General features: G+C 47.6%; 1 protein-coding gene across 2 annotated transcripts in view; it reads right to left on the bottom strand.

Moving 5' to 3' along the window:
- Window positions 1-27,023, bottom strand: part of Myo18b (myosin XVIIIB) — a 213,481-nt gene that overhangs the window by 29,338 nt on the left and 157,120 nt on the right. For both annotated transcript variants that reach the window (XM_041649253.1, XM_041649254.1), the window contains exon 40: window positions 5,901-6,031. In XM_041649253.1, the coding sequence (XP_041505187.1) occupies window positions 5,901-6,031 (131 nt within the window). The remainder of the gene's footprint in view (window positions 1-5,900; window positions 6,032-27,023) is intronic.

Here is a 27,023-nt window from a genome sequence, read left to right as displayed (position 1 = left end):
CCTTAACTCTGAGTCCTCAGACTGCACCTCCAGCCACAACATCTGCTGGGATTTGGGCAGGCCCGAGGAGATGCGCTTGTTGTTCCTTTCTTCCTCTAAAGATCTGTCTCCCTAGAGGCCTCATATTTCCAACCACCTCCCCAGTAGACTGATGCCCTCATGGACCACAGGCATGTCTTCCACATCCTTCCAAACTATGACTCACAGACCAGAGAGCCACAGACCGAACTTGATCAGTTCAATAGCAAGGGGCCACACACGGCACCACAGCCGCAACAAGCTATTATTTATATTGAGTGTGTGTTTGAGAGAGGGAGAGAGGGAAAGAGAGAGGGAGACACACACACACACACACACACACACACACAGAGAGAGAGAGAGAGAGAGAGAGAGAGAGAATGTGCATTTGAATGTGTATATGTGTGTGAAAAAGAGAGAAAGAGAGAGTGTGAGTGTGTATGTGTGAGAGAGAAAGCATGTGTATTTGAATGTGTGTGTGAGAGAGAGAGCATGCGCATTTGAATGTGTATGCGAAAAAGAGAGAAAGAGAGAATGTGTGTGTGTGTGTGTGTGTGAAAGAGAGAGAGAGACAGACAGACAGAGAGAGAGAGAGAGAGAGGATGTGCATTTGAATGTGGGTGTGCATGTACGTGTGTGTGTGTGTGTGTGTGTGTGTGTGTGTGTGTGTGTGTGTTCTGAGGTCAGCCTTGTTTTTCCTCAGGAGCCATCATCCACCTTTGTATTTTGAGGCAGAGTCTCATTGGCTGGAGTTCACCAAGAATACTGCCCAGGCATCAAATCCCAAGGAGCCTCCTGTCTCTGCCTCCCCAAGTGCTAGTATCACAAAGCATGTACCACCCCCCTGGCATTTTATGTTTTTTTAAAAGAAGTACAGCAAGCACTATGGGCATCGTGCTGTCTTCCGACCCCTCCCTACTTTTACTATAAAGGTTTGCCCGTCACTGCCTCCATATTACACAAAGCACAGCTGCTGCAAGCCTTCATCTCCTGATCCAGCGACAGTACAGCTTTTTGGTGCAGGACTGCATGGAGATAGGGCAGTAGGGTCCTCAGAACCCACATGTGAATGTCTAATCTCAAGGACTCATTTCCCTCTCAGTGAGGGCTCATTCTCAGTCTGGAACCTACACTACTTGGACCCACTGGACACCATCCTTTACTGGTGCAGCTCTGGAGAGCCGACCGACAACAGAGCATGGTGGGTACTGACACTCTGGATCCCTGAGGGCTGCTGTGGGGACTCAGCATTCAGAGCCACTACCTGCCTCCTGGAGGGACTCTTCCCTGTAGAGATGTGGCTACTGTCTGCGGTCATGCTGCAGTACTGTCTACTGGTGCACACTGGCTCTGTGATGCTTTTGGACCTGCTCTGTCATAACAGACTCCACTGAGCGTGTGAGTCCCATCCATGTGCTTCCTGACTATCTGACTTCCCAATGGGCTCAGGCGCTAAGGCAGAGAGGCCATGGTGTTTGTTCCCTGATTTTCTCTCTGCTGCAGGCCACTAGGCTGGTTAACTTGCTGCACCTCCTCTATGTGACCATCCTCCTCTTTCAGAATTTATACTTTCTCTTGCTCTTTTAACCCACTGGAAATTATTGGTCCCTTTCTTGGCCACCCCTGGATGTTTCCCCCTCTGTGGCTCCTACTCCACACACAGCTTTGTTAGAAGAATCTTCATATGGGTTTGGCCTTCATGCTCCGGCAGATTGCTCTGATGGTCCGAGTCCATGATGTTTTCTAGCCACACAGGGAGATCTGGGTTTTCCATGCCTCAAGACTGCACCATGTAGCCCGCCATTGTGGGAGAGGTGATAGAGCTGAATCCATCTCACAAGAAACAAAATTGTAACCACCATCACTGAAGCTACTCCCCACAACCTCCACCAAACCTGTGCTTGGAGAAGGCTACATTCAAGTTAGTAATCCTCTTTTAAGGGCCACTGAAGGCTGAAGAGCTGTCCGTGGTGCTGACCTGGTTAGCTGCACAGGCAAGACTCAAACCCCAGCCCTTGGCTGGTGTTGTCAGTTCTGACATCTCTGTCAGTATTGTTTTCCAAAAGGAACTCGTGCCAAGAATTTTTAAAGAGGCATTGGTGGGGATCAAGGTGATTGATTAAATGTCTTCTAATATATTCCTTCGGGCACCTTTGCCTGACAGCCACAGTCTAAATGCAAACACAGCCTGGGAAGCAAGGCCTGGATTCGTTTGCTCTGTGTCAGTGACTGAGAGAAGCTCACCATCATGGCAGCCCAGACAAGAGCAGAGACCTTGATATGAGATAAAAGGCATATGGCATGTCCTATGTAATAACAAAGCCACCATTAGCTGGCAGTAAGGCCAGCCTCAAAATCAAGGCTTAATCCATCACTTAACACATATATCATTTAGACACCTGTGAGACTCAGTTTCCTTATCTTTAATTTGGGAAAGATAGTGGTAGGAGCCCAGAGATTCCTATCAGGGAGGGCGAAGCAGTAACAATTGTTCCAGGAAGGGCACACGGCATCATCGTCACCAGTTCCTGCGCTATTGGAAATAGACACAGTGAATTGTGGGAGCTTTTGCTCTCTGGGAATCTATCTTATCAGCTATGTGTTGGATACAATCATGCTTAGAAAGCCAGGCAACCTGCACAGCACTGTTTAAACATGTACTACAGGGCACAGGAACTCGCACTGTGACTCTAACCGAATGTCAGCCTTCTTAGATAAATGGAGAGCTCATTCAAGCTGTTCTTCCAGGTCAGATCATGTTCATCACTCATGGGTGCAGCTATAAGGAAAGAGCCATGAGGAGAACACTGTTCTCTCATACAGTGGGAGAATTCATGTTCTGGCCAGGGCAAGGGCTTAGCAGTGAGTAGCTGACTCACAATATATTATCAGGGGGCTGGTTTCTGGTTCCCTCTAGATCTGCCCCTATCCCCTCCACAGCCTGATGTCAGACTGGTTATTAGGATGAGTGAGTTGAGGAGTGTCCTGCTTCCGGTCTCCCCAGCCTCCCAGGACATGCTCGATCACTCCCAGAGTGTCCATCTCAGACGGGCCCAGCAGGAACTGACACACTTGGATCTGTGACTCTGAAGTCAAGGGTAACCTGCAAACCCCTTCGCATCCTACCGCATCCCCAGGAAAGGCAACAGGCAGAGCAGCTGCAGATTCTGGGGCCAGGCATAGATGGGGTCGCCTGTCAGCCAAGGCAGTCCTTTCATGACCTATGAGCATCTTCCAAGCCTGCGGGACAAACTGACATTTCCCCCATTAATCTAAGGAGGCTGGTGCCACAGTCAAGCCAACAATGCCAGCCCCTGGTGTAGTCGCACAGGCTTAAGCACCGCTGTGTGCTGCCCGACTTTCTGAGCGCATCTGGGAGCTATCTCTGCTCCCAGCCTGCAAGGCCTGCTTCATTAAGATCTAATTCCATGTGAGTTGTGGAACTGTGATTTGGCATAATGTGAACGAGTCACTCAAAGACTCTCATCTGGCAGTTTGGAGAGTTAGGCTTTTCTCTCTCCCTTGCCTTTTCCACCTCTTTCTTCTTTCCCCACCCCAGTGGTTTGAACCCTAATTGAGAATTTATAAAGAAGTATCTAGGACCAATCCTTCAGGCTCCAATCTGAATCTCTTTTTCAAGATAAGCAGGTACAGCATAGAGCTTCGTGCTGCTGACATGGGCACTGTGCTGGCACCGGGCAGCAGCTGGGAGCCCTGTTCTGTGCAGCAGACCTAAAACAGTGCAACACATTCTTCTCTTTGTCTTTGATAGCCAGTGCTGTTCCTCCTGGCTTGTCCTGGTCATTTTCTTGTTGGCTTGACACAAATTAGAGTTGTCTTGGAAGAGGAATCTCCGTTGGAGTGTCTCATAGATGAGTCTGTAGGGGATTTCCTTGACTAATGATTGTGGGTGGTGGCTTCCCTAGACAAGTGGTCCTGGACGTCATAAGAAAGCAACCTGAGCCAGCGGTGAGGAGCAAGTCAGCAAACAGCACTCCTCCATGGTGTCGGCTTCAGTTCTTGTCTCCAGGTTCCTGCCTTGAGTCCCTGGCCTGACCTCCTCGGATGATGGACTGTGATGTAGAAATGAGCTGAAATGAACCACCTCTTCCCCAAGTTGATTCTGGTACGGTGATGACCAGCAATAGAAACCCTAAGCAAGACAGTGGCGAACAGCAGATCTGAGCACCCACTGACTTGTTGGAACAAGCCAGGACTCTTCTGTGCATGTCTTTTGCTTTCCACTATCTGGAGAACTGAGAGTCTCAGTAGGCTTCAGCAAAGTGTCGTGAGAGAAGAAGGAGGGAGATGGGAGGGGGAAGGTGAAGAATGGAAAAGGGTGAAAAACTGAGCCTCTGGACTGAAAGCCCTCCTCCGGGACCTGAATCTGACACAATCCTGCCGTGGGATGCTTCACTGTGCTCAGATGGTGGCACTGCTCTGGGGACTGTGGAAATAAGGCAGAGTCTTGGAGCTGTGTCACCCTCAAAGGTGACCTCAGCTTCTGGTCCAGAATGTGAACACGCCAGGCTGTATGCTCTGTGTCTTCCTAGCTGACACACTGCCTTCTACAAGAGGTCATGCCTATGAATCAAACCTCCCTTCCCTTAAGAAATAAGCTAATGAAAGTCTCTGGTGCTTTCTAGAACATTCCTCTCTTGGTCCTTGTTCATTTTTCCTCAAAATCTCCTCTCCTGGGTCTATACTGCTTCCTCCTTAGTGACCTGGGGCCACTTACCCAAATGGTCACCTGCCATCAGAGGCCTTTTCATTTCCCACAGAGCCAGGCACATGCTTTTGTTTCTGAATTTGTATGAATTTATCTAACCATTTATATACACACCCCAGCATGCAGGCTGTGTGATGATAGCCCCAGGATTCCTGAACTGTTCTCCACCCCTTAGTCATTCAACAAACCCAGGCTCCAGGCATGGTGCTCATCTCAAACCCTGATATCTAGCTCTTCCCATGAAAAAAAATCATGGTGGACCTATAACCCTCTCTGCCTGCCTTGCCTCACCTGCCAGGCTTGAACCCTAACTGCAGGAGTGGTGGTACTCAGAAGGCAGAGGCTGGGGGATCTCTGTGAGTTCAAAGGCAGTCTGGTCCACATGGTAAGTTCTAGGCTAGCCAGGGTTGCATAGTAAGAACATTTCTCAAAGTCAAAACTTTTCTTTAATGAAAAGAGGTTTACAAAACTTCTTAAGCTGGGTTCCAACTCTACACGGTGCCCTGTGACTTGGAATGTCCCAGAATCCAGGGTTCTTGGAATAGAAACACTTTCTCCCTAAGGCCTGCAGTAGAAAAGAAGAGCAAATGGATTGGGACTGGCAGGTTCTCAGTGCAGTCCTGTAGGTGGGGACAGAGGCAGCAGGGCCGTCAGGAGGGAGCCACACCTTCAGGCTGCTCGCCACAAGCCTATGCCACAGGCTGTACCATAGAGACTGCAATGGGGCAGAAACAATGTGGGAATGGGCATAGTGCTGGCAGGATAGACACCCTGGAAGGGCAGGGACAGCAGGGGAATAGGCCACCACTCCTTCCTGCCAAGATGGACTGTAGCCCCTGAGCCCACACTTAAGTGGCCAATTCAGTTGTGTCACAGCAGCAAGAACATGACGAGCACAGGCCTAGACTGGACACGCAGCTTCTCTAGAACCCCTTACTGCTTTCTTTCCATCTGCCCTGCTCATGTCCAACAAGCCAGGTCCCATCCTTCAGAGGTGACAAGGACTTCGTCATCTCTCTTCTTTCAGTCCAAACAAATCAGCTATGCCTGAAACCCTCAAGCAGTTTGGGACTTTAGAAGATGCAGCCTGGGACTTCTGGGGACTACAGAGCTCTGCAGGGATCCCACCTCTGACCCAGCCATCACCAGTTACCTTTCTGTATCACTATCACTAGACGCCACCTCTTCCAACGCTGCCTGCAGGTCTGCGATGCGCCGGATGGATGTCTCCAGGTCTGCCTGCAGCGTTTGCCTCACAGCGGCCAGCTCCTCCACATACTTCTCCTGCAGACATAGACCACAGAACCCATTGGACTATAGTAAAAACTCCACCCCACTCCAGAGTTCCTGGCATGAGGGGACACCCTGAGCAGAGCTCATTAGCAAATCCTTCCCAGGCTCTCGCTGCAGATGGGGAAATGTGAAGCCCTGGGGGGCCCAGGCAGGTACAATATGTTCTACACAAGAGGGAATAGAGTATAGAGGACCCTCCTGGCACGCGCCAGGCATACAAAGCTGGGTCATCCATGCAGAGCATTGTAAGTGTATGTGTCTAGAGACATGCTTGGATTTATATCACCATCACCCGGAGATCTCAGCCATCTTCAATGGACCAGTAAGTGGGTCAACCAAGATGGGTCAGAGGCTCATGGAGGAGCTGAGCATGAAAGATGGACCTGGTGCAAAAGGTATGGGACAGCAGAGAGCAGGCTCTGCTGGCTGGGCCTGCATCTTCTGCTCTCAGGGAAGTTCCAGGCCATGGCTGGCTATGTGCTGCAACACCCACCATGCCAGTCATGGACCAGCCCTCTGAAACTGCACGCAAGCACTCAGATACGTGCTTTTTTCATAGGAGTTCCCTTAGTCATGGTGTTCACAGCAACAGAACACTAAGTGACTAAGACACTACACAAAGTAGGATTCCCCAGTGCTTCCCCCCACCACCCCACAGAGTGACAAACCTGGCAGGCATTTGCAGGCCACTTTCTGTTTGAGCCTGGCAGGTGAGTCACAATAGTCATCTCCCTTCAGAGCTGACGGGCTGAGGCCACTTAGCATAGGTGCTGGAACTCCAGCTTAGTGTTCCTGACTCCCTTTGTGATACTCATTCACTGAGCTCAGTACTCTCAGGTACTGCCATGACCCAATTTTGTCCTGACTCTTTGGGATACCTCTGATGTCCACAGAGCATCTATTTTTCAGTTTTTCCTTTAATACCAAGCTTGTTGATGGAAGGTGAGTTGGCTCCTGGGGACTTTAGGTTAAGTCTGGAGAGAGAGTTGGCTGCCATACCTTAGAGTACACTGTGACATGCAGCAAGCCATAATGCATCAGACTCCCCAAAATAAAGAATCATCTAGCTACATCCAGAATTGCTCTTCTGAAAAGAATTCCACCGGGGATAGACCAGAGGCAAAGCAGAGCCTTGAACATGAGCCCAGGGCAAGTACGGCCAATGAGATGCGAAGCTGAAAGGCTGAAGCTGTACCCAGCATTGGGATGGTTAGGGAGATCACAGTATGTCACTTTAATGTCATTAGATGAACGTTAATAAAAATGGAGCAATGGAGAAGCATCCTTGAACACCATGGAGTAAATAGAACTACCTAAAGGACTGTCACCTGGGATCTATAGCAACCACACACAACACACACACTCACCACATACATACCATACCTGACATATACATCATCATATACAACATACTCACACACCCCACATACACCACACACACACCATATACACACCACACACACACACACACACACACACACCATACTTCCCCACCATATATACCACATACACACACACCACAAGACTGAGGAGCTTGGAGTCTAAGGGATATTATGGGTGGGGTAGGGTGGAATGGGGTGGGGTCCTGGGAGATATTTTTTTAAAACTGCTCTGATCATCTGGTTTCTTTTTGGTCGACTATTCGAGGTAACACACATACCTAATGATGAGAGTGTGTGCAAGGTGAAGATTTTGGCTCATATTTGAGTGCGATTCCCAGACCCTCCACCAACTCCAGCAATCCTGTGACAACAGACAACTTCCCAGGCTTCTCTGAAGAAACTAAGGACAGAGGCAGCAGAACAGGATCTGATCTGAACCCAATCCACAGGGCTGTTTACCCCAGTAACCCAGCTAGGACCATAGCTGTTTTCCATCACTGGAATGAGCTTGGTCAATATTCCTGTGTGGACTACCCTCCCTGTTCTCCCCACAGGGAGCTGGCACCTTAATGAAGGCATGTAGTCTTTCTGACAGGATCGAGCATTGCAGCAGGGATAGCCTAAAGGCAGAACAGCCCTTAACAGAGATGAAAGGGGAAGAGAAATGTGGAGAGCAGTAGGGCAGGGTCAGTTTACATTTCAGGTGAGGCTGCTAGCCACAGAATGCCCACCTCAGGGTTGGTAAGTGAGGGGCAAGCTGTACCCAGCCCCAGACCACAGTCAGTGGTTAGAAAGGGACATCAGGACAGTGGGTATGGGAACTGTGAGTCAAAGTTCATACAGTAACAACTGCATTTTTGGAGAAATATGAGTCTCTACAGTAGCCGGAGACCACTTGTTTGTTCCTGGCCACCCAGACCCGAAATAATCACACAGAAACTATATTAGTTTCAACACTGTTTGGCCAATAGATTTAATCATATTTCTAGATAGCTCTTACATCTTAAATTAACCCATTTCTATTATTTTATAGTTTACCATGAAGCTTATGGTTTACCAGTAAAGTTCCTGGGCATCAGTCTCCTTCAGTGGCTACATGGCATCTCATTGACTCTGCCTTCTTTCTCCCAGCATTCAGTTTAGTTTTCCCTATCTAGCTCTATTCTGCCCTCTCATAGGCCCAAGCAGCTTCTTTATTCATTACCCAATAAAAACAACACATATACAGAAGGACTTCCCACATCATCTCCCCTTTTCTGTCAAAATAAAGAAGAAGGTTTTAACTTTAACATAGTGAAATTACATATGCAAGACAGTTATCAAGCAAGAATTACAGTTACAATATTTATATCTACTTTATCTTTTATTATAACTAAGGAAAACTATAATTATCTGTTCTTCAACCCCATCAAAGACCCTGGAAGGATATAATATTACCTAAGTTAACAGGAAGTGCATTGTAAGCAACTTCCAAAACTCTAGAATTGACAGAGACATCTTGCTATGTGGATAATCAGCCAAAGTTCCTCTGTATCATTGGGGTATCCATCTTCAGTCTACAGGCCCATTGTATCTGCAAGACTTTTCTGTGAAGCAGGAAATTTCAAAGATAGTTCCACCTATCTTAGCAGTTTTTCAGTCACTTTCTTCTGTCCTGCAGAATGTCTTTCAGACCCTTTCATAAAACAGAATCCCTGAAGGACTGTATCATCTTCTTTAGGCAACTTCAGAAGTCATTTTTCTGTGGGTCCTGCATGTCCAGTTCATATAACATACCAATAAGCAGTACAGGCAAGAGCAGTTTCTTTCCCAAATGGCTAACAAACTCCATGAGGAGCCTCTTTGATGCCCATCATCCTCTTGAAGTAGGTTGGTGCTGCCAGGAGCAGTCGAGTCTCATTGTCATAAAAATTCTAAGTTCTTAAAGCATTTTAAATGCCATATTCTGTAGTCTTTGAAAGAGCTAAAGAATATATATTCATCTGAAGTACATTTTTGTACATCTAGAAAACCTAACTAACATGACTACAAGCTTGACTACTTTAGATGACTATCTATTAACCTGTATTTTTAAATTATACATTACATTTTTAAATGAGCTGCACAAACACAATATCTTAATCAAGAGCATATATATACATATATATGTATATATACATATATATATATAACAAAATTGACCTTAAATTTGTATTAGTAGACCAAGATCCATACTAATGTAAAGTATTAATCTCTATAGCATATCCCCCTTTAAATATAAACAAACATTTATAAACAATATTTTGGAATTTGGGTGTAGTTTTCTACAAACTGCTTTCTGATTTTTGTTGGGCAAAGTATTTTTTGGGGGGGAGTTTACAGAGATCTTTTGGGGGGTCTTGGTCCATAAAACCACATTAGCCTGGAAGGAATCCACAGGTTCCCTCCCATCTTCTGTGGAAACAGAAGCAGAACCTCTTTTCCAAAGAAACACAGTCTCAGACCCAAATTTTGAAGTCAAGATACCTTTAAAAATATATATATGTTGGTCTAGCTTAGCACCTCGTACAATGAAATGTCTCTCCCCACTTAGCTCATTCACAGTCAAAACATTCAAAGAAAACACAATAATATGCATAATCCAGACTTTTTGTGTATTTTCCATCTTTACATGGCTTATTTTTCTTTACTCCTTTAATCTATGAGTGTCTGTACTCTGTCTCTCTAAAGACTTTGTTTTATTTTTTTAAATCACTTACTTCTTTTTTATAACTGTCTATACTCTTTTTCTTTTCTCTCCCAAGTCTACATACATTTATCTAACACTGTGACCCATTTGGAGGTCTTTTTCATCTGAATCTGTCTTTATTGCATATCTGTAATTATTTTCTGACCAGGAATGCTTTTTTTTAATGCTAAGTGGTCCTTGGTCCTGCCTGTCAGCTCCAGCCAGTCCAACATGGTGAAGGCATCTTCACTGCCTCTGAGAGCCATGCATGCTGCCCCAGCTCCAGGGTCACAGCAGGTCTATGTCACCATTAAGCAACTAGTAGCATGCTGCTCACAAACCCCATTTAAGAGCTTGGCCTCCTGAAAGAGTCAGAGGTCATGCTGCCAGCATAACCAGGAAGCCGTGGTTTCTTATGCTGAGTCAATAAGCCTTCTCTTAAAGGAGCTGTAGCACTCCTGTTCACCGCCAGCAAACAGAGCCTATCAGAAAAAAATGCTGTTATCAAAAATGCTGCACTTGGCTCCTGTTTTTGTGGGTCTAGAGCTGTTGTAATAAAGGTGGCGGGCTGCTTCCCGCCACCCGGCTAGCTTTACCTGAAATAATTACATGGAAACTGTATTCTTTTAAACATTGCCTGGCCCATTAGTTCCAGCCTCTTATTGGCTAGCTCTTACATATTGATCTAACCCATTTCTAATAATCTGTGTAGCCCACGAGGTGGCTTACCAGGGAAGATCTTAACCTGCGTCTGTCTGGAGTGGGAGAACCATGGCAACTCACTGACTTGGCGGCTTCTTTCTCCCAGCATTCTGTTCTGTTTACTCCACCCACCTAAAGGTTGGCCTATCAAATGGGCCTAGGCAGTTTCTTTATTATTTAACTAATGAAAGCAACAGATTAGAAAGAAATCACCCCTACATCATAGAGCCTTTTTGAAAAAAGCTTTCTCAGACTTTACATGGAAATTCTTGCCCCATGCTGGTGTACTATTCTGTTGGCAGAAGCTGCTCATTCGTTTCCAGCTGCCCAGACCCAAAATAATCATACAGAAACTATATTGTTTGGTCAATAGCGTAAGCATTTTTCTAGTTAGCTCTAATATCTTAAATTAACCTATTTCTATTATTTTATAGTTCACCACCAGGCTCATAGTTTACTGGTAAAGTTCCCAGGTATCTGTCTCCTTCGGCGGCAGCTACATGGTGTTTCACTGACTCTGCCTTCTTTCTTTATCCCAGCATTCAGTTTAGTTTTCCCACCTAGCCCTATTTGGCCCTGTCATAGGCCCAAATTGTTTCTTTATTCATTAACCAATAAAAGCAACACATATACAGGAAGACTTCCCAAACAACTCTGCCTTCAGGCTTCGCTGGTACTTCCACACCTGGACCCGATGGGCATGAGGGAATCAAATGGAATGCAGTGAATGCTGGTCACATGGCTGTTCTCCTACAGGCAAGGGTACTGAACATCAGAGCAGGGAAACTGTCCGCAGCAGAGCAGCTGTCAGGATGCTAAGCTGGATGATTATCTCAGGTGAGACCTCTCAGGCCCAGTGTGCAGACTCAGGAGCCTCCTCCAGCTTTGCTTCCGTGTCTCTTGGCCAGGTGAGGGTCATGTGTAGGTCTGCAGTTGGAGACAGTTGGCTCGGGCTGGGGACCTTCAGCCTCCTTATGAGATCCAGGGACAGATGCCTGCTGGTATGGCACTCACATCTGATCATGCTGAACCTTGGCTGTCCCTCGAGAGCACAGCCGTGTTCTGAGGTCTGTTTGAGTTCAGGACCCTCAGTCGCTAGTCCAGAGCAGGAAGAAGCTCAAGGGGTGAGATGTTAGTAGGATGTAAGCCTGTGTAGGTAGATAGATATGTGCATGGCAGAACCCCCACAGAAACCCACCTGATGCTCAGACAGGCCTACAGCGCTGAGGCAGGGAAAGAAATAGCCTCTACATGCACCGTTGCATGCTGCATACTCCTCTACTGTCCAGTCATGCACCTGCTCATTAAGTGAACATTATTGAGCACCAATTGTGTACCAGCTTCCATGGAACTGACACTGTCACAGAACCTGATCCACCTGTACTGCTGACACATGACACATGTCAGGCAGATACATGTTTAGGGTAGAGAGAGTCAGTGTTACTATATGACTATCAGTGACAAAAGATAGGACTGATGCACACATGAATGCGCACCAATCATATTCACCAAGATAAAGACAACACTGGGCAGCGTGTACTCCTGGCCCAGCATCGCTCGAAGGAATCCGGAGCCCTTTAGACTTTCCGACTGATGCCTTCCCAGGGGCACTCCAAGCATAGCCACTACATGGGAAGCAGTTCAGACGATAATTAATGTCAGCAATTAAAACCGTCTTTGCTCATGACATTCAATTAGAGGCTAACACCAATATACCAGTGCTGTCTGTTGTTTGCTGTTGTTTCTTTATGCAGAACACGCTGCTCTCCAGAGACCTCCTCTTGACTGAGATGAGAGGGAACTTCCCCCACAGGCTCCTTGCCTCTGAGGTACTTTCTCCAGGTTTGGTTAACCTGTGCCAGGGTTTGCCTAAAAAAACAGATCTCACAATACTCCTGAAGTTCATCCATCTTGCTGTTTTCTGACACAATAAAGACAGCAGGAGTTTCCTGCTGGGTAGGACGTGGGTGTTCGAGTGCACAGGTTGATACACATGTAACTATTGCCAGTGGCTTGCTTAGTAAACACAAGCACACATCTATCTATCAACATCTGTGTAATCAGCAATGGCAAATATTTTCTGACTTCAGCTTTGTATCCCAGGCTGGCCTTAAACTTTCCATCCTCCTGCCTTTGCTTCTCCAGTACCTGGGCTTATGGGCTTCCACTACCACACCCAGATCCTGTTACAATATAAAATCCAAATGGCCTTGAATGTCACATGGACAAGAGGATCCCCAAGCTGTCCTGAAACATGCTGAAAACATGGAGTGTTTTTATATTCAGCACATGTGTTTGCAACATACATGAGTGCATGGTGACTACTGTTGAGTTAGTTCATAAATGAATATCTTGTTCTGACTGGCACTCCGCCGAATGGCTGACATATCTCATCTTGCTAAATATTAATGAGATTCCTTAGATCCAAGCACCGTGGAAACAGAATATAACTGGAGAATGTTGAATTAATGCTGTGGCCATTCTCCCTGGCATGAGCTATCAAAACATGCTTATGTTTTCTTTTTATGCTTTTCCAGATTCTCTACAGAGACGACAAATTCCATGCATTATGAGAAACTTGGAAAATGGCCTTCATTTCTCTGGTACACTGCAATTGAACTTCTCTCTACCTGCTCAAGAGTGAGAACGAGCCAGCTATCAGCAGGAAGCAGGACCAGGGAGCCTGCAGTCGCTGCTCCACGAGGTCATTCCCTTAACCATCCAGAAAATGCGCTGTTTCATTCTATTTTTATGGTGCAATAATAGATGCAGAGAGACTCATCAAAGACCTCATTTTAGTTCACTCTCTGTTGCTATAATAGAACACCCGAGACTAGATAATTTATATGGAGAAGACGTTTAGTTTGGCTCGGGGTTCTGCCAGTCCAAGGGCATGGCAGCAGTATGCGCTTGGCTTTTGCCAGAGGCTATATGCACCTGACAGAAAATGGAAAAAGGAAAGGGCCTGAGACACGATCAATGAGAACAAGGTGGTGCCAGGGTCCATTGTAGTAGTTGTTGACAACTACTCTGGAGGCCGTCACTTTGGTCTTCTGAAAGAACTCTGGTGTGTGGGCATGTGTATGGGGGGAGGTGGGTGTGTAAAACCTTAACCCCCACCTCCATAGACCACAGTACCTCCTAAAGGTCTCACCACTTTTTGGTACTGTTATTTGGATACTTAGAAGATCAAATATCAGTTGTTCTTTGCAATCAGATTCAAACCTTAGCAGATTCCAAGGACACACTGATAGGGGCAGGGAGCCAGATGTGGCCATGTACGCCTTTCTTTGATCCTAGCACTCGGGAGACAGAGGCAGGCAGATCTCTGTAAATTTGAGGCCAGCCTTGTCTACATAGAGATCTCCAGGACAGCCGGGGCTATACAGAGAAATCCTGTCTCAACAACAAAAAGAAAGTGGCAGAGACACACACATTGAGACAAGTTTACAGGGCTGGCAAACACCTAGCTGCTCCTCCTCATTCGGGGCAGACATGCCTGGTGGGTCCCTGCACAGACTTAAGCAGCCAGGGGCCAACGTCTCTTCTCTTCACCACCCAGCTGAGTGCTTCGGCCTCCAGCTGGCCTATGCTTTTCCTGTTAGTAGCAACCAGAATGCCAGACCTTATCACGCCTGAAGTGATGGCAATCTGCCCAGGAGTGCCCCCTGAGTCCTCAAAGAACACAGAGAGACATATGGAGCACAATAGGTTTCCAGCGTGAAGTGTCACTTCTGTGCTGAGGGCTTGATCGTCAGCTGGTGGAGATGTTTTGAGAAGCACCAGAAACTTTAGCTGGAGGAAGTTGGGTTGCTGGGCATTTGTCCTGGCACTATCTCTTGCCCTGCCCACTCCCTGTCTCTCTGATTCCTGGTTGCCATGAAGGAAGAAACGTTGCCATGAACTCTCACCACTACAACACTCGGCCCATCACAGGGTTCATCCTGCACACCCCACAGGGTCTAACACAGTAAGAACATATTTAAATCCAAGGCCACACAACCTATAACCACAGAGAGTTTCCTCAGAGTCAGTACACAGAGCTGTGTCCGTGGAGGCCACAACTGTATCTCAAGCTGATTTTGGAAGCATGGATGCTTCAAGGTTAAAGGGGTCCTGAGAGAAGCTGAGGTTTGGCACTGTGTGCCAGGGTCGGAGTCATTGAAGAGACCATGAGAGGCCACTGATGAGGGTACAGCCTCAGCCAGAGCAGAGACTCCAGCATATTCGAGAAGGCAGGCTATGGTACAACCATCCAGGTCAGAGGCAGGTGTGGAGTGGACCTAAGCTCTGTGTGCTGTGAACGACATGGCTGGGGAGGTGGGGTTACCTAAGCCCTCCAGAGCCCAGAAGATCATGAGTGAGCCCAAAATGTTGGACACAGAGATTTTTATACTGTTGAAGTTTGGCTTTGCTTTGATCTGCTCATGACATTGCTCTGATTTTTTCCCCTCTTAGAATAAGGAAGTACGTAAGTTATTTTATTTTTAATTTTTAATTTTACAGGAGCCTACCATTAAGAGACTTTAAATTCTTTTTTGAGACAGGGTTTCTCTGTAGCTTTGGAGCCTGTTCTGGAACTAGCTCTTTTAGAACAGGCTGGCCTTGAACTCACAGAGATCCGCCTGCCTCTGCTTCCCAAGTGCTGGGATTAAAGACATGCAGCACTACCGCCCAGATGAGACTTTGAATTTTGGGTTTTTTTTTTCGAGATAGGGTTTCTCTGTAGTAGCTTTGGAGCCTGTCCTGGAACTCCCTTTGTAGACCAGGCTGACCTCGAACTCACAGAGATCCTCCTGCCTCTGCCTCCCAAGTGCTGGGATTAAAGGCGTGCGCCACCACCGCCCGGCTGAGACTTTGAATTTTTAAAGAGATCTTGGACTTTAAAAGTATTAGGATGTTTAAAGACCACGGAACTTTTAAAGAAAGAAAAGATCACGACTTAATAGTGGTGTGTTTGCGTGTCAGGTTGAGAAAGGTCAATTGCACTGGTTAGTTTCCGTCAACTTGGCACAAACTAGCATTGCCTGAGGAGGGGAACCTCAGCAGAAGAATCGCCTCAATCAGACTAGCCCAGAAGCAGCAGGGGCATTTTCTTGACCCTGAGTGTGGTAGGAGGGTCCGGTCTATTGTGAACACTGCCACCCCTGAGCGGGTGTCTGTGAGCTGTGTAAAGAAGCAGGCTGTGTCAGCCACGGAGAGCAAGCCAGAAAGCCACATTTCTCCATGGCCTCTGCATCAATTCATGCCTTGAGGGTTTGTCCTTACTTCCTTCAGTGATGGACTCCGACTGGGATGTGGAGGACAAAGAAACCTCCCCCTCCTCCCCAAGCTGCTTTGTCACCGTGTTTATAGGAGCAACAGAAGACAGACTAGAATGGATTGGGGTGGATCAGGGTGGACCAGGATGGAGTGTTTCTAGTTAACAGAATCTGGGTATGATTAAGTCAATCTTTATGTTAAAATGTTAATAATGGTGAAAGAACTGAGGACTTTAGTGTTGTAATCAATTTATAGCAAGTTATTACAAGTTTAGTTTCCTATATAAAATTGATGAACTTTTCAATAGCTTTGAAAGGGAATAATTGATATAGAAACCATGAATAACAATAAATAATCTGCCTTTTTCCCAGTTGTTTGTCACAGTAGTGGGAAGTCTGAATGACAAGACCTGGGGTAGCTCAGTCTGAAAGCATGTGCAGAGCGAGCCTGGTGGCCTGACTCCATCCCCAGAAGCCATGTAAGAGCCCCTGCAGGGTGAAGAGTGTGGGCGTTCCCTGCACTCCTGGGGGAAGAGGGAGGTGGAGGCAGGAGAAGGCCAGAAGCGTGCCAGCCAGCTAGCCTGCTGTGTGCCCCACAGCACCCTAAGTTGTCCTCTGACTTATACGCATGTGCAAGGTCTGTGCACACATGAGCTCACACACAGACCTGAGAAGTCCCTCGTTAATGGCATTCAGCACATGATCCTTTGGCTCCACAGCGATGAAAACCAAGGCACACGCAGCTCAAAGTGTGCTCTGAGTTTTGAACCTGGATCTTCTCCTGAGCTCAGTGCCAGCCTTTCTCACAGTGCGGGGCAGCGCTGGTCACAGCTCCTGGTTAGTCACACAATCAGGAAGGGGGACTGTAGCGGGCGGAGTGACACCCAGCCTGCACACAGGAGCCTTGGCTCTGGACCACACGAAACCTGTCTCTCTGTGAGAACTGTGGCAGTATCCACTGTTTGTCACTGTCGCTTCCTGGTGACAATGGCAGTTCTTGCTCCTTGGCAAAAGCTCTTTGTAAGAAAAAAAAAAAGGATACCAAGTGGATCCACCTTACACATCCGAAGAGCACAGTTCTTTCTGATGAGGATGCGGGAGCACAAAGGCCACCAATGCCACACGGGCAGGACAACCTCATTTTCCAAAAACGAGTCAGAAAATATATCACCTTTTGGTTGAAGGTGAAAGGATTTCAATGCTCACACGGAGGGAGTCAGAGGAATCAGAATAGGGACTGCCCATGTAATTCAGTCCCGGGAATCTAATACAGGGGGCTGAGCAAGGGAATTGAACAGGGAATCACTTTCCCTCGTGGTGGGAAAGGGGAAGCCAGAAGAGGCCGGCTTAACCCAGATGCTAATTTCCGTGGCCCAAGTCCTTTCCAGATGTGGCAAGGATCCCCAGGTGGGTAAGTAGGCAGATGGATTCTGCCTGTCATTAGCAGGATGCTTGGAGAATGCGGGCAAGAGGGGCCATAGGAGACGACTGTCAGCACACTGGGGGACGCCAAGCCTGAGGTGATACAGGCCAGAGCAAGGAGAGGCCGATGGATCTTAAAGCCAGAGAAGCGGGAAGCAGGACAGCAAGGCTGAGCCAGGGATGAGAAGAAAAGTTGGGGCCTTATCGTAAAGGTAAATCTCCAATGGTGTTCCCTGTTGGAAGCTGGCTTTGGGAGCAAGAGGACCCATAAGGAGATGCCGAATTAAAAAATGTTACAGCTTCCAAGAGTGCCCAAGGCAGAGCCTCCTTCTCCACCCCACCCCCACTGCCCCCAGTGGCTTCCTGCTAGGCAACAGCTGAGCTGAGAAAGGTGGGGATGGATGTGATGGCAACAGGGCAGTTGAGCAGTACTCAGAGCGCCCTGCCTTCATTATTTAAGATATAAGTGATGCCTCCGGCTTATAAATTCCCACCACACCATCTGCCAGATCTTTTCTTTATCTGTACATTTTGAGGAAAAGGTTGTAAGGCTTCTAAAATTACAGCTTTTGAGTATATGTAACCCAGTAAAAAAAAAAATCACAAATCTGTATTGTGTATCAGTTATTTATTGATGTGTAACAATTACTTCAGCTTGGGAGCAGTAAATTATTATCTTATGTGATTTTTATAGTGTGAAGGGCTCAGGCTTAGTTTAGATAGGTGGTTCTGGCTCAGTGTCTTTGCAGGGCCAATAAAGGTCTCTGGGTGCTGCCTATGCCAAAAAAGGACCTACAAACGTGACAAGGATCTCAGAGTGAGGAAATTATCCACATGGGCCCCAAATGTCATCTGAAGGGCCCTAGGAAGCAGGCAAGAGGGCTCATGGGGGACAGTTGTGGCCTCAGAGATGGAAGCCAAGGTTGGAATGGTGCCGACGAGCACTAAGAAAAGTGAAGAAAATATCCTGAGACTGAGGCCCTGATTTGAATCCCTTCCCGTTGGGCTTGGGCTTCTAGCCTCTAAACTATCCAAGACTCGGGCCGCACTGCCTAATGCCCCCATGTGGACATCTCCAGTAGCAGCAGCATGGGAGTCTCAAGGTGTCTCTTTTGAGGTTATCGTCGTGATGTCTGCTGGGGCAGAGCTTGTCTGACATCAGGTAGGGGACCTGTTTTCAAGGATACTCATTGGTCATTGATGTGGGTTTGGGCTGCAGGTCTCAACTGCTGTTGGGTGACAGGAGTTCAGTGCTCTGTCTTGGGGTTGGGTGATGAAAGCTGTGTCAAGGAGATACCCTCCCTGATGCAAACAGCCCAGAGAGAATAAGGCAGAAGCCTAGAATCCTCTACAGCCTAGTTTAGGATGGGGTATGTTGTTTCTGTGGGAGCCACACAGAGGTTCTCAAGAGCCTATTGGAAGATAGTCACCAGAGGGACACCAGATCGTCACAGTCAGAAAGCCCACTTACGAGGGAACCCTGTGTCCACTGTGACCATGAGCCAAGCACAGATGTCTAATGGCTGAAACAAAGTCCCTGGATGTCCCAATCCCGAATACCTCAGGAAGTAGCTGGGTGTTGACATCTGGCCCTTAACAGGGGCCACCGTGCTAAAATGAACTCACAATCCAGGTCCCAACTCAACAAGGTAGACAAGCCTGTGTCATCCTAAGATGGCAAATGCAGGCCCAGAGACACACAGAGGGACAGAAAATGCAGACGCTGAGCCTTGGAGCGACAACATGTGCAAGCCAGGGGACACCAAAGCTAGACACTGGTGCCTAGCAAAGTTTTCACACCTGTCGTACTAGTGGCATTCACAAGCTGAGACAAGATGATTGATACTTTGAAACCAGCCTGGACCACATGCAAGATTGTCTCAAAGCAACAGTATCCAATTATTCCCAGACACTCAGCCAGAAGTAGGTGAGGCTACCAGAGGAACCTGCAACACCTTGGCTTTTCAACTTCTGACCTCTGGGACTGGGAGTCAGCACCCATGTGCTATTTTACTGGGAGTTGGTACCTGTGTGCTGTTTTAAGTCCTATATAGGGTGCCATGTTATGGCCCCAGCAAACTTAGAACCATAGGTTCTTTCCGTATCCTGTTAATTCAAATAGAAGCCACAGGGGGACTGTGGAAAGCAAAGAAAGCGAAAGGACTGAGTGGCAGCTCAGTGTGTAAAGTATCTGCCACACGAAGGTGAGGGCAGAGAATGAATCCCAGCTCTCCTGTAAGAAACCTGATATATCTGTACTCCCAGCACTGGGAAGGCAGAGAAGGGGGGGGGGGCTGGGGCTTCTGACCAGCCAGTCCAGCAAAGAGGGGCTGCAACAGGGGAAGAGGTCAATGTCTGACCTCTACAAGTGTTCGTGCACACACATGCATGTGCACTTGTATACGTGCAAGAATACACACATATAAATAGAAATAAAGTAGGAGCAAAAAGCACCTTAAAATTACCCTTAAGTCTGTCACTTCTTGTGGGACGTTAACAGACAGGCAACTGAGTTGTTTAAGAGCCGGGTGAAGATCTAAAGTGCGGAAAGCTCAGTGAAGACCCCACTCTGCCAGCCACGCCCATCTGTGCACAACATGGACAGTAGGAACAGCCGTGGGCTCAGTGAAGACCCCACTCTGCCACCCACGCCCATCTGTGTACAACATGGACAGTAAGAACAGCCCGTGGACCCCAGGTCTCAGCCCTCTCTCTAAGAGTATCCCTGACTCCCACTGTGCTGTTTTAAGGTGATGGGGTTAGAACCCTGGCCCCTGCCTGCCAGGCAACACTCTACTGTGTCTTCCTGCATACAGACTCCAGCTACCAAAAGCAAGGAGATGCCAAAGTCTGTGATGGTGAAGAGGGGTCACCAGTCTCCTCTGATGGACAGGGAACAATGGGAGGCACACTCTTGAGACTCTCACAGGGAGCCGGGTGTAGTGGCACACACCTTTGATTCCAGCACCTGGGAGACAGAGGCAGGTGGATTTCTGTGAGTCTGAGGCTAGCCTGATCTACATAGTGAGTTCCAGGGCAGCAGAGCTAGAAGTGAGACCCCACCTCAAAAACCAATTAATTAATTAAAAAAAAGACCCTAACATGGAATAGGATATGAATGGGGATATTTTAGGCCTTTGGAATCAGGGTGTGTGATGTCCCTGTGGGACATAGCCTTGGGTCTTTGAAAAAAAAAAAAGCCAACACTTCCTTAAAGCCCTTCACAGCCTTCCAGTCCCCAAACTCACTCCCCTCCCCCATCCTGTGTCCTCTGCTTCAGTGACCACAGAAAGGGGTGACAACCTTCCCAGTGTCCACACACAGCAAATTTCAAAATGTATTCACACTTCCTGACCTAGAGTGAACTCCAACCTCCTGGCTCTAGATTTCCCAGTCACCCACCCACACCATCATTTCCCAATGAAAGAAAAAAGCTATTTCAATTTTTCTGCTCAAATGCAAATACGACATCTGAAACACCCAATCTTCCTGACGAGAGAATAATTATATCAATATAATTAAGTCTCAAATGCAAAGATTATCTTTAGCACATACACCGGCATGACGCGTCCCATGGCAGAGACCACCGCTCCAGCTAGGGATCCTCCAGCTGCCTCCGGCATGTCTTCCTTCAAATCAAGTCAATGTTCTCCTCCTCCCACGGGCTCATGCAATTGCAGAAAGAGAGAAATTAGGCTCCTGGGATTCCCCAGTGGCCACTGAGCTTCCCCTCCAGAGAGCTTCGTCAGGGCTGGGACTCGGTTGGTGGTGTGTTCCCCTAGAGTGCTGGCAATCCTGGTTCAGTCCCCAGGATTACATAAACGGTGTGTGGCCATGCACACCCGGACTCACAGCGTTCAGAGGGCAAAGGCAAGAGATCCAAAAATGCAAGATCGTCCTTGACTACAAAGAGACTTGACACAGCCTGTAAGTACGGGAGCCAGAAGAATGTCACTGCAGGAAGTCGCCTGGGCTAGTGGGACCTGGACTGACACCCATCTGTCTGCTTCCCATATGCTGTCTGTGCCTGTCTGCAGTTCCTTCCCTTCCTACAGAGTGATGTCCAGGGACCTTCAGAAGTACCTTCTGCAAATGAGGTCATGACAGGCCATGTTCTATAGTGACACTTGAGCCCCAAATAGACTGCACATGTGATAGTGGTACCAAGAAGATGTAACAGTGTAAAAGTTCCCCGTAGTGTACTTGTGTGACACTGATGTCAACACATCTGTGTAGCACAGCTGTGTAACGACAGAATGGTGGGCGATATCAAGAGACTGAGTCATCGACTTTGCATCTCCTTTGGCCAGGCTCTCAGCCATCATTTGAGCGCACTCCTTCAATGTATAAAAGATAGTGTTCTGCTTTTATGTTGGTTGTAATAAAATATACTGAAAAAGAAACTTATGGGAAGTCAAGGCAGGAACTTCAGACACCTGATGATGTCATATCCAGAGTGAAGTGAAGAGAGAGATGAGTGTATGTGTGCACGCTCACTTGTTTATCCTTTCTTACACAGCTCAGGTCCCCGGGCCTAGGGAAAGGTGCCGCTCACAGTGGGCTGCATCTTCCCACATCAGTTAACAACGATCTCCCACAGACATACCCACACCATCCAGTGTTCAATCGCTCACTGAGACTCTTCTCAGGTGACTCTAGGTTGTGTCAAGTTGACAGTCAATGTTAACCAGTGAACATCTAACACCGAAACAATCTACTGGGCTGTACCGACAACAGCCACTGCTCTCTCGAAAGACTGAAGACCATGTGAAGTGGCTATCCCTGCCATGTAGGTTTAGATAAGGGTACTCTTCAAGATTTGCACCCAAAAGAAATGGCTTGGTGTACTTCTCAGAAAGTCCCTCTGTCAGTCCTGACAGGTGACTGCATAATCACAAGGCCTCCTTCTTCCCCTAATAACTAAGCCAAAGCTACCCACTCCAAAAGGCTGAAGAACTCTTCCAAATGCTAAAGAGAGCATGGAGAGAAGAGGCCTCCTGGGCAGGCCAATCCTCATCAATAGTCCTGTATTGTTACACCTGTTCTCCCAGGAGATCGATCAGGGAGGACACAGAGAGTTGCTGCTGGCACTGGCGATCGATGCCAGGCCCCAGCTTCCCCGGATTTGGAACATCAATGCTGTCTAGCTGAAAACCGGGGTGGAGGTGGGAGCTACTGTTGGAGACAACAGTGCATGCGACATTAACGGCAAAGGATGCCAGTGAGCAGCATACAGCCAGGCATGGTGATGACCGAGAACAAGACAATGGCGTCTGGGATGATGGGCTTCCCATCTGCTGGGGCGGGAGATGCCCTGCAGTGCCAGACGTCACAAAGGGACTGCTTGGCATTGTTCCGGCCACAGTCACACTCCTACTCATCCTCTAATTTGGGGGTACCAGGTAGTCCCCAATAGGTTCTGGAGAAATTCTTATCCTCTGAAACACAGGACTCTGAACCTGAACATGGGGCATATCAGAGCCCAGATGTGAAGCTGAACCCTGACCAGCCCTCGCTGTGTGACCTCCCCTTCAGGATGGAAAGCCTCTGCCATGATGCGGAGGTTCTGGAGTAAAGGAACTTGTGGTTGGCACCAGATTCTCCAACTCAGCCCTGGGCCTGGCTGTAAATGCAGAACCTTGGGCTGGGCATGGTGATACCTCCCTGTGACCTTTAGCACTTGGGAAGTGGAGGCAGAGGATTATAAATTCCAGGCCATCCTGGGCTATATGGTGAGACTCGGTTGAACAGAACAAAAGAAGATGAGAGAAAGAAAGAAAGAAAGAAAGAAAGAAAGAAAAAAAGAAAGAAAGAAGAAAGAAACCTAATACTGTGGAAATCAGGACAACAATTAAAAGCTGAAAGCATAGAATGGCTGTGTATCCCTGCTGTGCCCCTGGAATGTACCCTAGGGAGAGTAAGACAGTATCTATGGAGCCACCCTCGGCTCATAGCTGCTGTACTACCCAGAGTGGCTGATAGAAAGAAACAGCGGAGGCACCCATAGGACTCACAGTCAGTGGAGCTCTGTTCAGCCACAAAGAGCAAAATGGTGACCTTTGTAGCAGTCTGGGTGGAACTGCGGGTTTCCAGATCAATAAAGCCAGACTCAGAAAGACAAATATCATGTCTTTCCTGTTACAAGTGGCATGTATATAAGGCGTGTGCATGTACATATGCATGTGTGTGCGCGTGTGTGTGTATATTATGACGTGAAGAAGAAAAGAAGCCACTTGTAGGGAGGAAGAGAAGTACAGGAGGAAGCAAGAGAGGATGATGGGAAATAAGAACAATGATATACACACCCGAGAAAGTCACAGCGAAGCCGCATTTTGCGTGCTAACCAAACCAAAATAATAATCATAAAGGACCCGCAGGGCTGGTGAGAGGGCTCAGTGGGTAAAGTTGCTTGTCCCCTGTTCTGTCAAAGACCTGAGTTCAATTCCGGGGACCCCCATGGTAAAAGAACCGCAGGATCCCCCAGTTGTCCTCTGACCTGCACATGCATGCTTTGGTATGATCACACACACGTAGTCATGTGATTATTTTTTTTTTTTAAGTTTTTCCTTTTTATGAGGGTGTCACTCTGATGCCTTGCCCCTTCTGTTGGGTCAGCTTGGCTGAAGCCACCTCCCCTGGAAAGTCTTTTGGGTGACACAGGGAAAACAGGCCCTACACTGAAAGTACAGGCTTGGGAGCAGAAGCCACTGATGACCCAATAGTTGTCAGTCACCTGGCTCTCTGGCCTTGGGCAAGGCCAGGCGCTCTACTCAAGAAGCCTTCCCTCACACTGTGTAAACAGAGATTTAAGAGGTCGTTTGGGCAGAAGGCAGAGTTCACATTTAATCTAAAGGGCCCTGGAAAGCGTCTGTGTCTGCGTAGCTGCCAACAGACGACCCTCACTGCTCCCAGGCTGTCTGCCCCGTCCACTAGCTACTGCCACCCTCACAACATGGGGAATCCAGCTCACTGCATGGCACATGAGGCGGTCTATGCTTCCTCTGCAACTTTTGCGATGTTCCTTTTGATAGAGTCTAAAATTATAGCAGCCACTTGGCCACTCACGGTCCATTTACCCATTTATTGACTCCACAGGGAAGAAAAACAACGGCTGAGCAGTGCACGCTCTTCCCTCCACATTTCAAGGTGATGGCCAGGCTGTGCGTGCCTCTCACACAAACAGATCCATCACAGCCTCCTCACAGCTGGGGCCTCCTGGGCTTGCAACCCATTCGTTCCACCCTCCCTGGCACTTGGGAGTGCCTGAGTCTGATGAGGGTTTGGCGAAGCATTGCCACCGAGGGCCTCCCATTATTTTTCTTCAGTCTGCAGTAAGATGCTTCCCTGGGTCCTGGCATTACCTTAGCCTCAGACTCTCGAGACACCTGTCTTGTACCCTCTCTGGGCATCAATGACTCTTCTGGGGAAGGCAGTGGCCTAAGCCAAGAGAAACTGTCCTTCAGTTTGACTCTGTACTAGAGTCTGATATTGTGTGTGTGTGGGGGGGGGTTGGTTATTGGAGTCCGATATTGTGTGTGGGGGGATTGGTTATTGGAGTCCGATATTGTGTGTGTGTGTGTGTGTGTGTGTGTGTGGTGTTGGTTACTGGAGTCTGATATTGTGTGTGTATGTGTGGAGTTGGTTACTGGAGTCTGATATTGTGTGTGTATGAGTGGTGTTGGTTATTGGTGTCTAATATTGTGTGTGTATATGTGGTGTTGGTTATTGGTGTCTGATATTGTGTGCGCATGTGTGGTGTTGGTTACTGGAGTCTGATATTGTGTGTGTGTATGTGTGTGTGTGTGTGTGTGTGTGTGTGTGTGGTGTTGGTTACTGGAGTCTGATATTGTGTGCGCATGTGTGGAGTTGGTTATTGGAGTCTGATATTGTGTGTGTATGTGTGGTGTTGGTTATTGGAGTCTGATATTGTGTGTGTATGTGTGGAGTTGGTTACTGGAGTCTGATATTGTGTGTGTATGTGTGGAGTTGGTTATTGGAGTCTGATATTGTGTGTGGGGGGGGAGGTTGTTAGTTTTCATTTGTTTGAGAACATTTACAGGTCTAGGAGATACCTATAGATTTCTTAAAACTAGGTACATGTTGGAACCTTTTCAGCCTTATGCTCCAAACAAAGCAGTGCTGGCCCCGCACATGTGTTTGTCAGTAGAGTTCTGTGGATGCATCCATGCTTTGATTGCAGACAGTTCAGAGGCCAAAACAGAAAATGTGTGGCCTGAAAAACTGAAATTTGAGAACCAGCCTCGCAGACAAAATATAGTCACCCTTCAGACACCTAAGAGGTCCATAATACCTGGAGCCTGTGAGTCTATGAATGGATGGGGTTTCTGTACTGCATGCTGCCTTCGATGAAATAACTTGAAGTCAGCTGCTTCTGATGGTAGGGCATAGCAGCTACACAAACACCATTTCACAGGGCTCAACTCAAAGGTTTAACTCTTGTTTGTGACTCAAGGGTCTCTCATTCCTCACGTTTCCTGGTCTTCAGATTCTAAGGTGTCAGGCCTTAATGGCCAAGGATGCTGTCGTCCTAAATGTTAAGATTTTGTGGGTCTGAATGACAAGCAGCCATATGGAGAACGAGACAAGCTTGCTAGTTAGGGAGCAGAAGGCATGGGTGTTAATTAGCCAGCATCAGAGTTTAGCGACTGAATTAATCTTTTTAAAAGGGCACGCTGGTTTTACCTTGTAGGAAAAAGATGGCACGCAGATGGGAGTTGACAGAGTCTTTGTCCTGGACATCCTTCCATAGGGAAACTGGGATGTGACCCAAAGGCTCAGAGGAGGCTGAATGAGGCTCGACTGAGCACACGCATTGCTCTGGGGACTCCACAACAGGTCCCTTCTTTACATCTCATCTATGATAAGAGACTGAAGATGGAAACTAAACAGGCAAGGCACGGCCAGCTGGAGAAGCCCAGGAGGAAACAGAAATGAACGCCGAATGGAAGGGAAGAACCCGAGTACCGCCCAAAACGTACACCTAGAGGTGGTACCTGCCATCCAATATGGTGGCCAAGCATGGCCACTGAGCGCTTGACCTGTGACTGCTCAGACAGATTGGATTTTACATCTTGTATCAATGGACACCACTCAAATTAAAACAGCCCTGTTGGATGGAGCTGCAAGTTTACCTAGAACTAACCAAAATAAGCTGGCTTTGTGGGGCCAGGGTCTTTGCCTACTGAGCCTCGTGGCACCTTGGTATTCACATGCCATAAAGGCACAAGAAGCATTATGCTTGTCTGTTCTTTTTGATTCATCCATTACTCCAGGGAGAAAACTGGAGAAATGCCAAACTAAGAGCCATTGACTCCTTAGCTTCCACCCTCACTGTTTCCATGTCGAACACTTTAGAAGGCCTTTTGGTTCTGCATCTGAAACGCAAGGGGCAGATGTGTGCTGGCAACCTGACAGACTGAGACACCACTACCACCCATCCTTTCTATGAGAGCATGACCTGTTTTGCATATGCAAATATGTTACAGAGC

This window comes from Microtus oregoni, unplaced genomic scaffold, assembly GCF_018167655.1.
Source record: "Microtus oregoni isolate MIOR12 unplaced genomic scaffold, Mior012 000003F_ref0000135, whole genome shotgun sequence".
Taxonomy (NCBI): Eukaryota; Metazoa; Chordata; class Mammalia; order Rodentia; family Cricetidae; genus Microtus; species Microtus oregoni.
The sequence above is the reverse complement of the archived record's forward strand: the minus strand, read 5'-3'. Positions and strand labels throughout refer to the sequence as shown.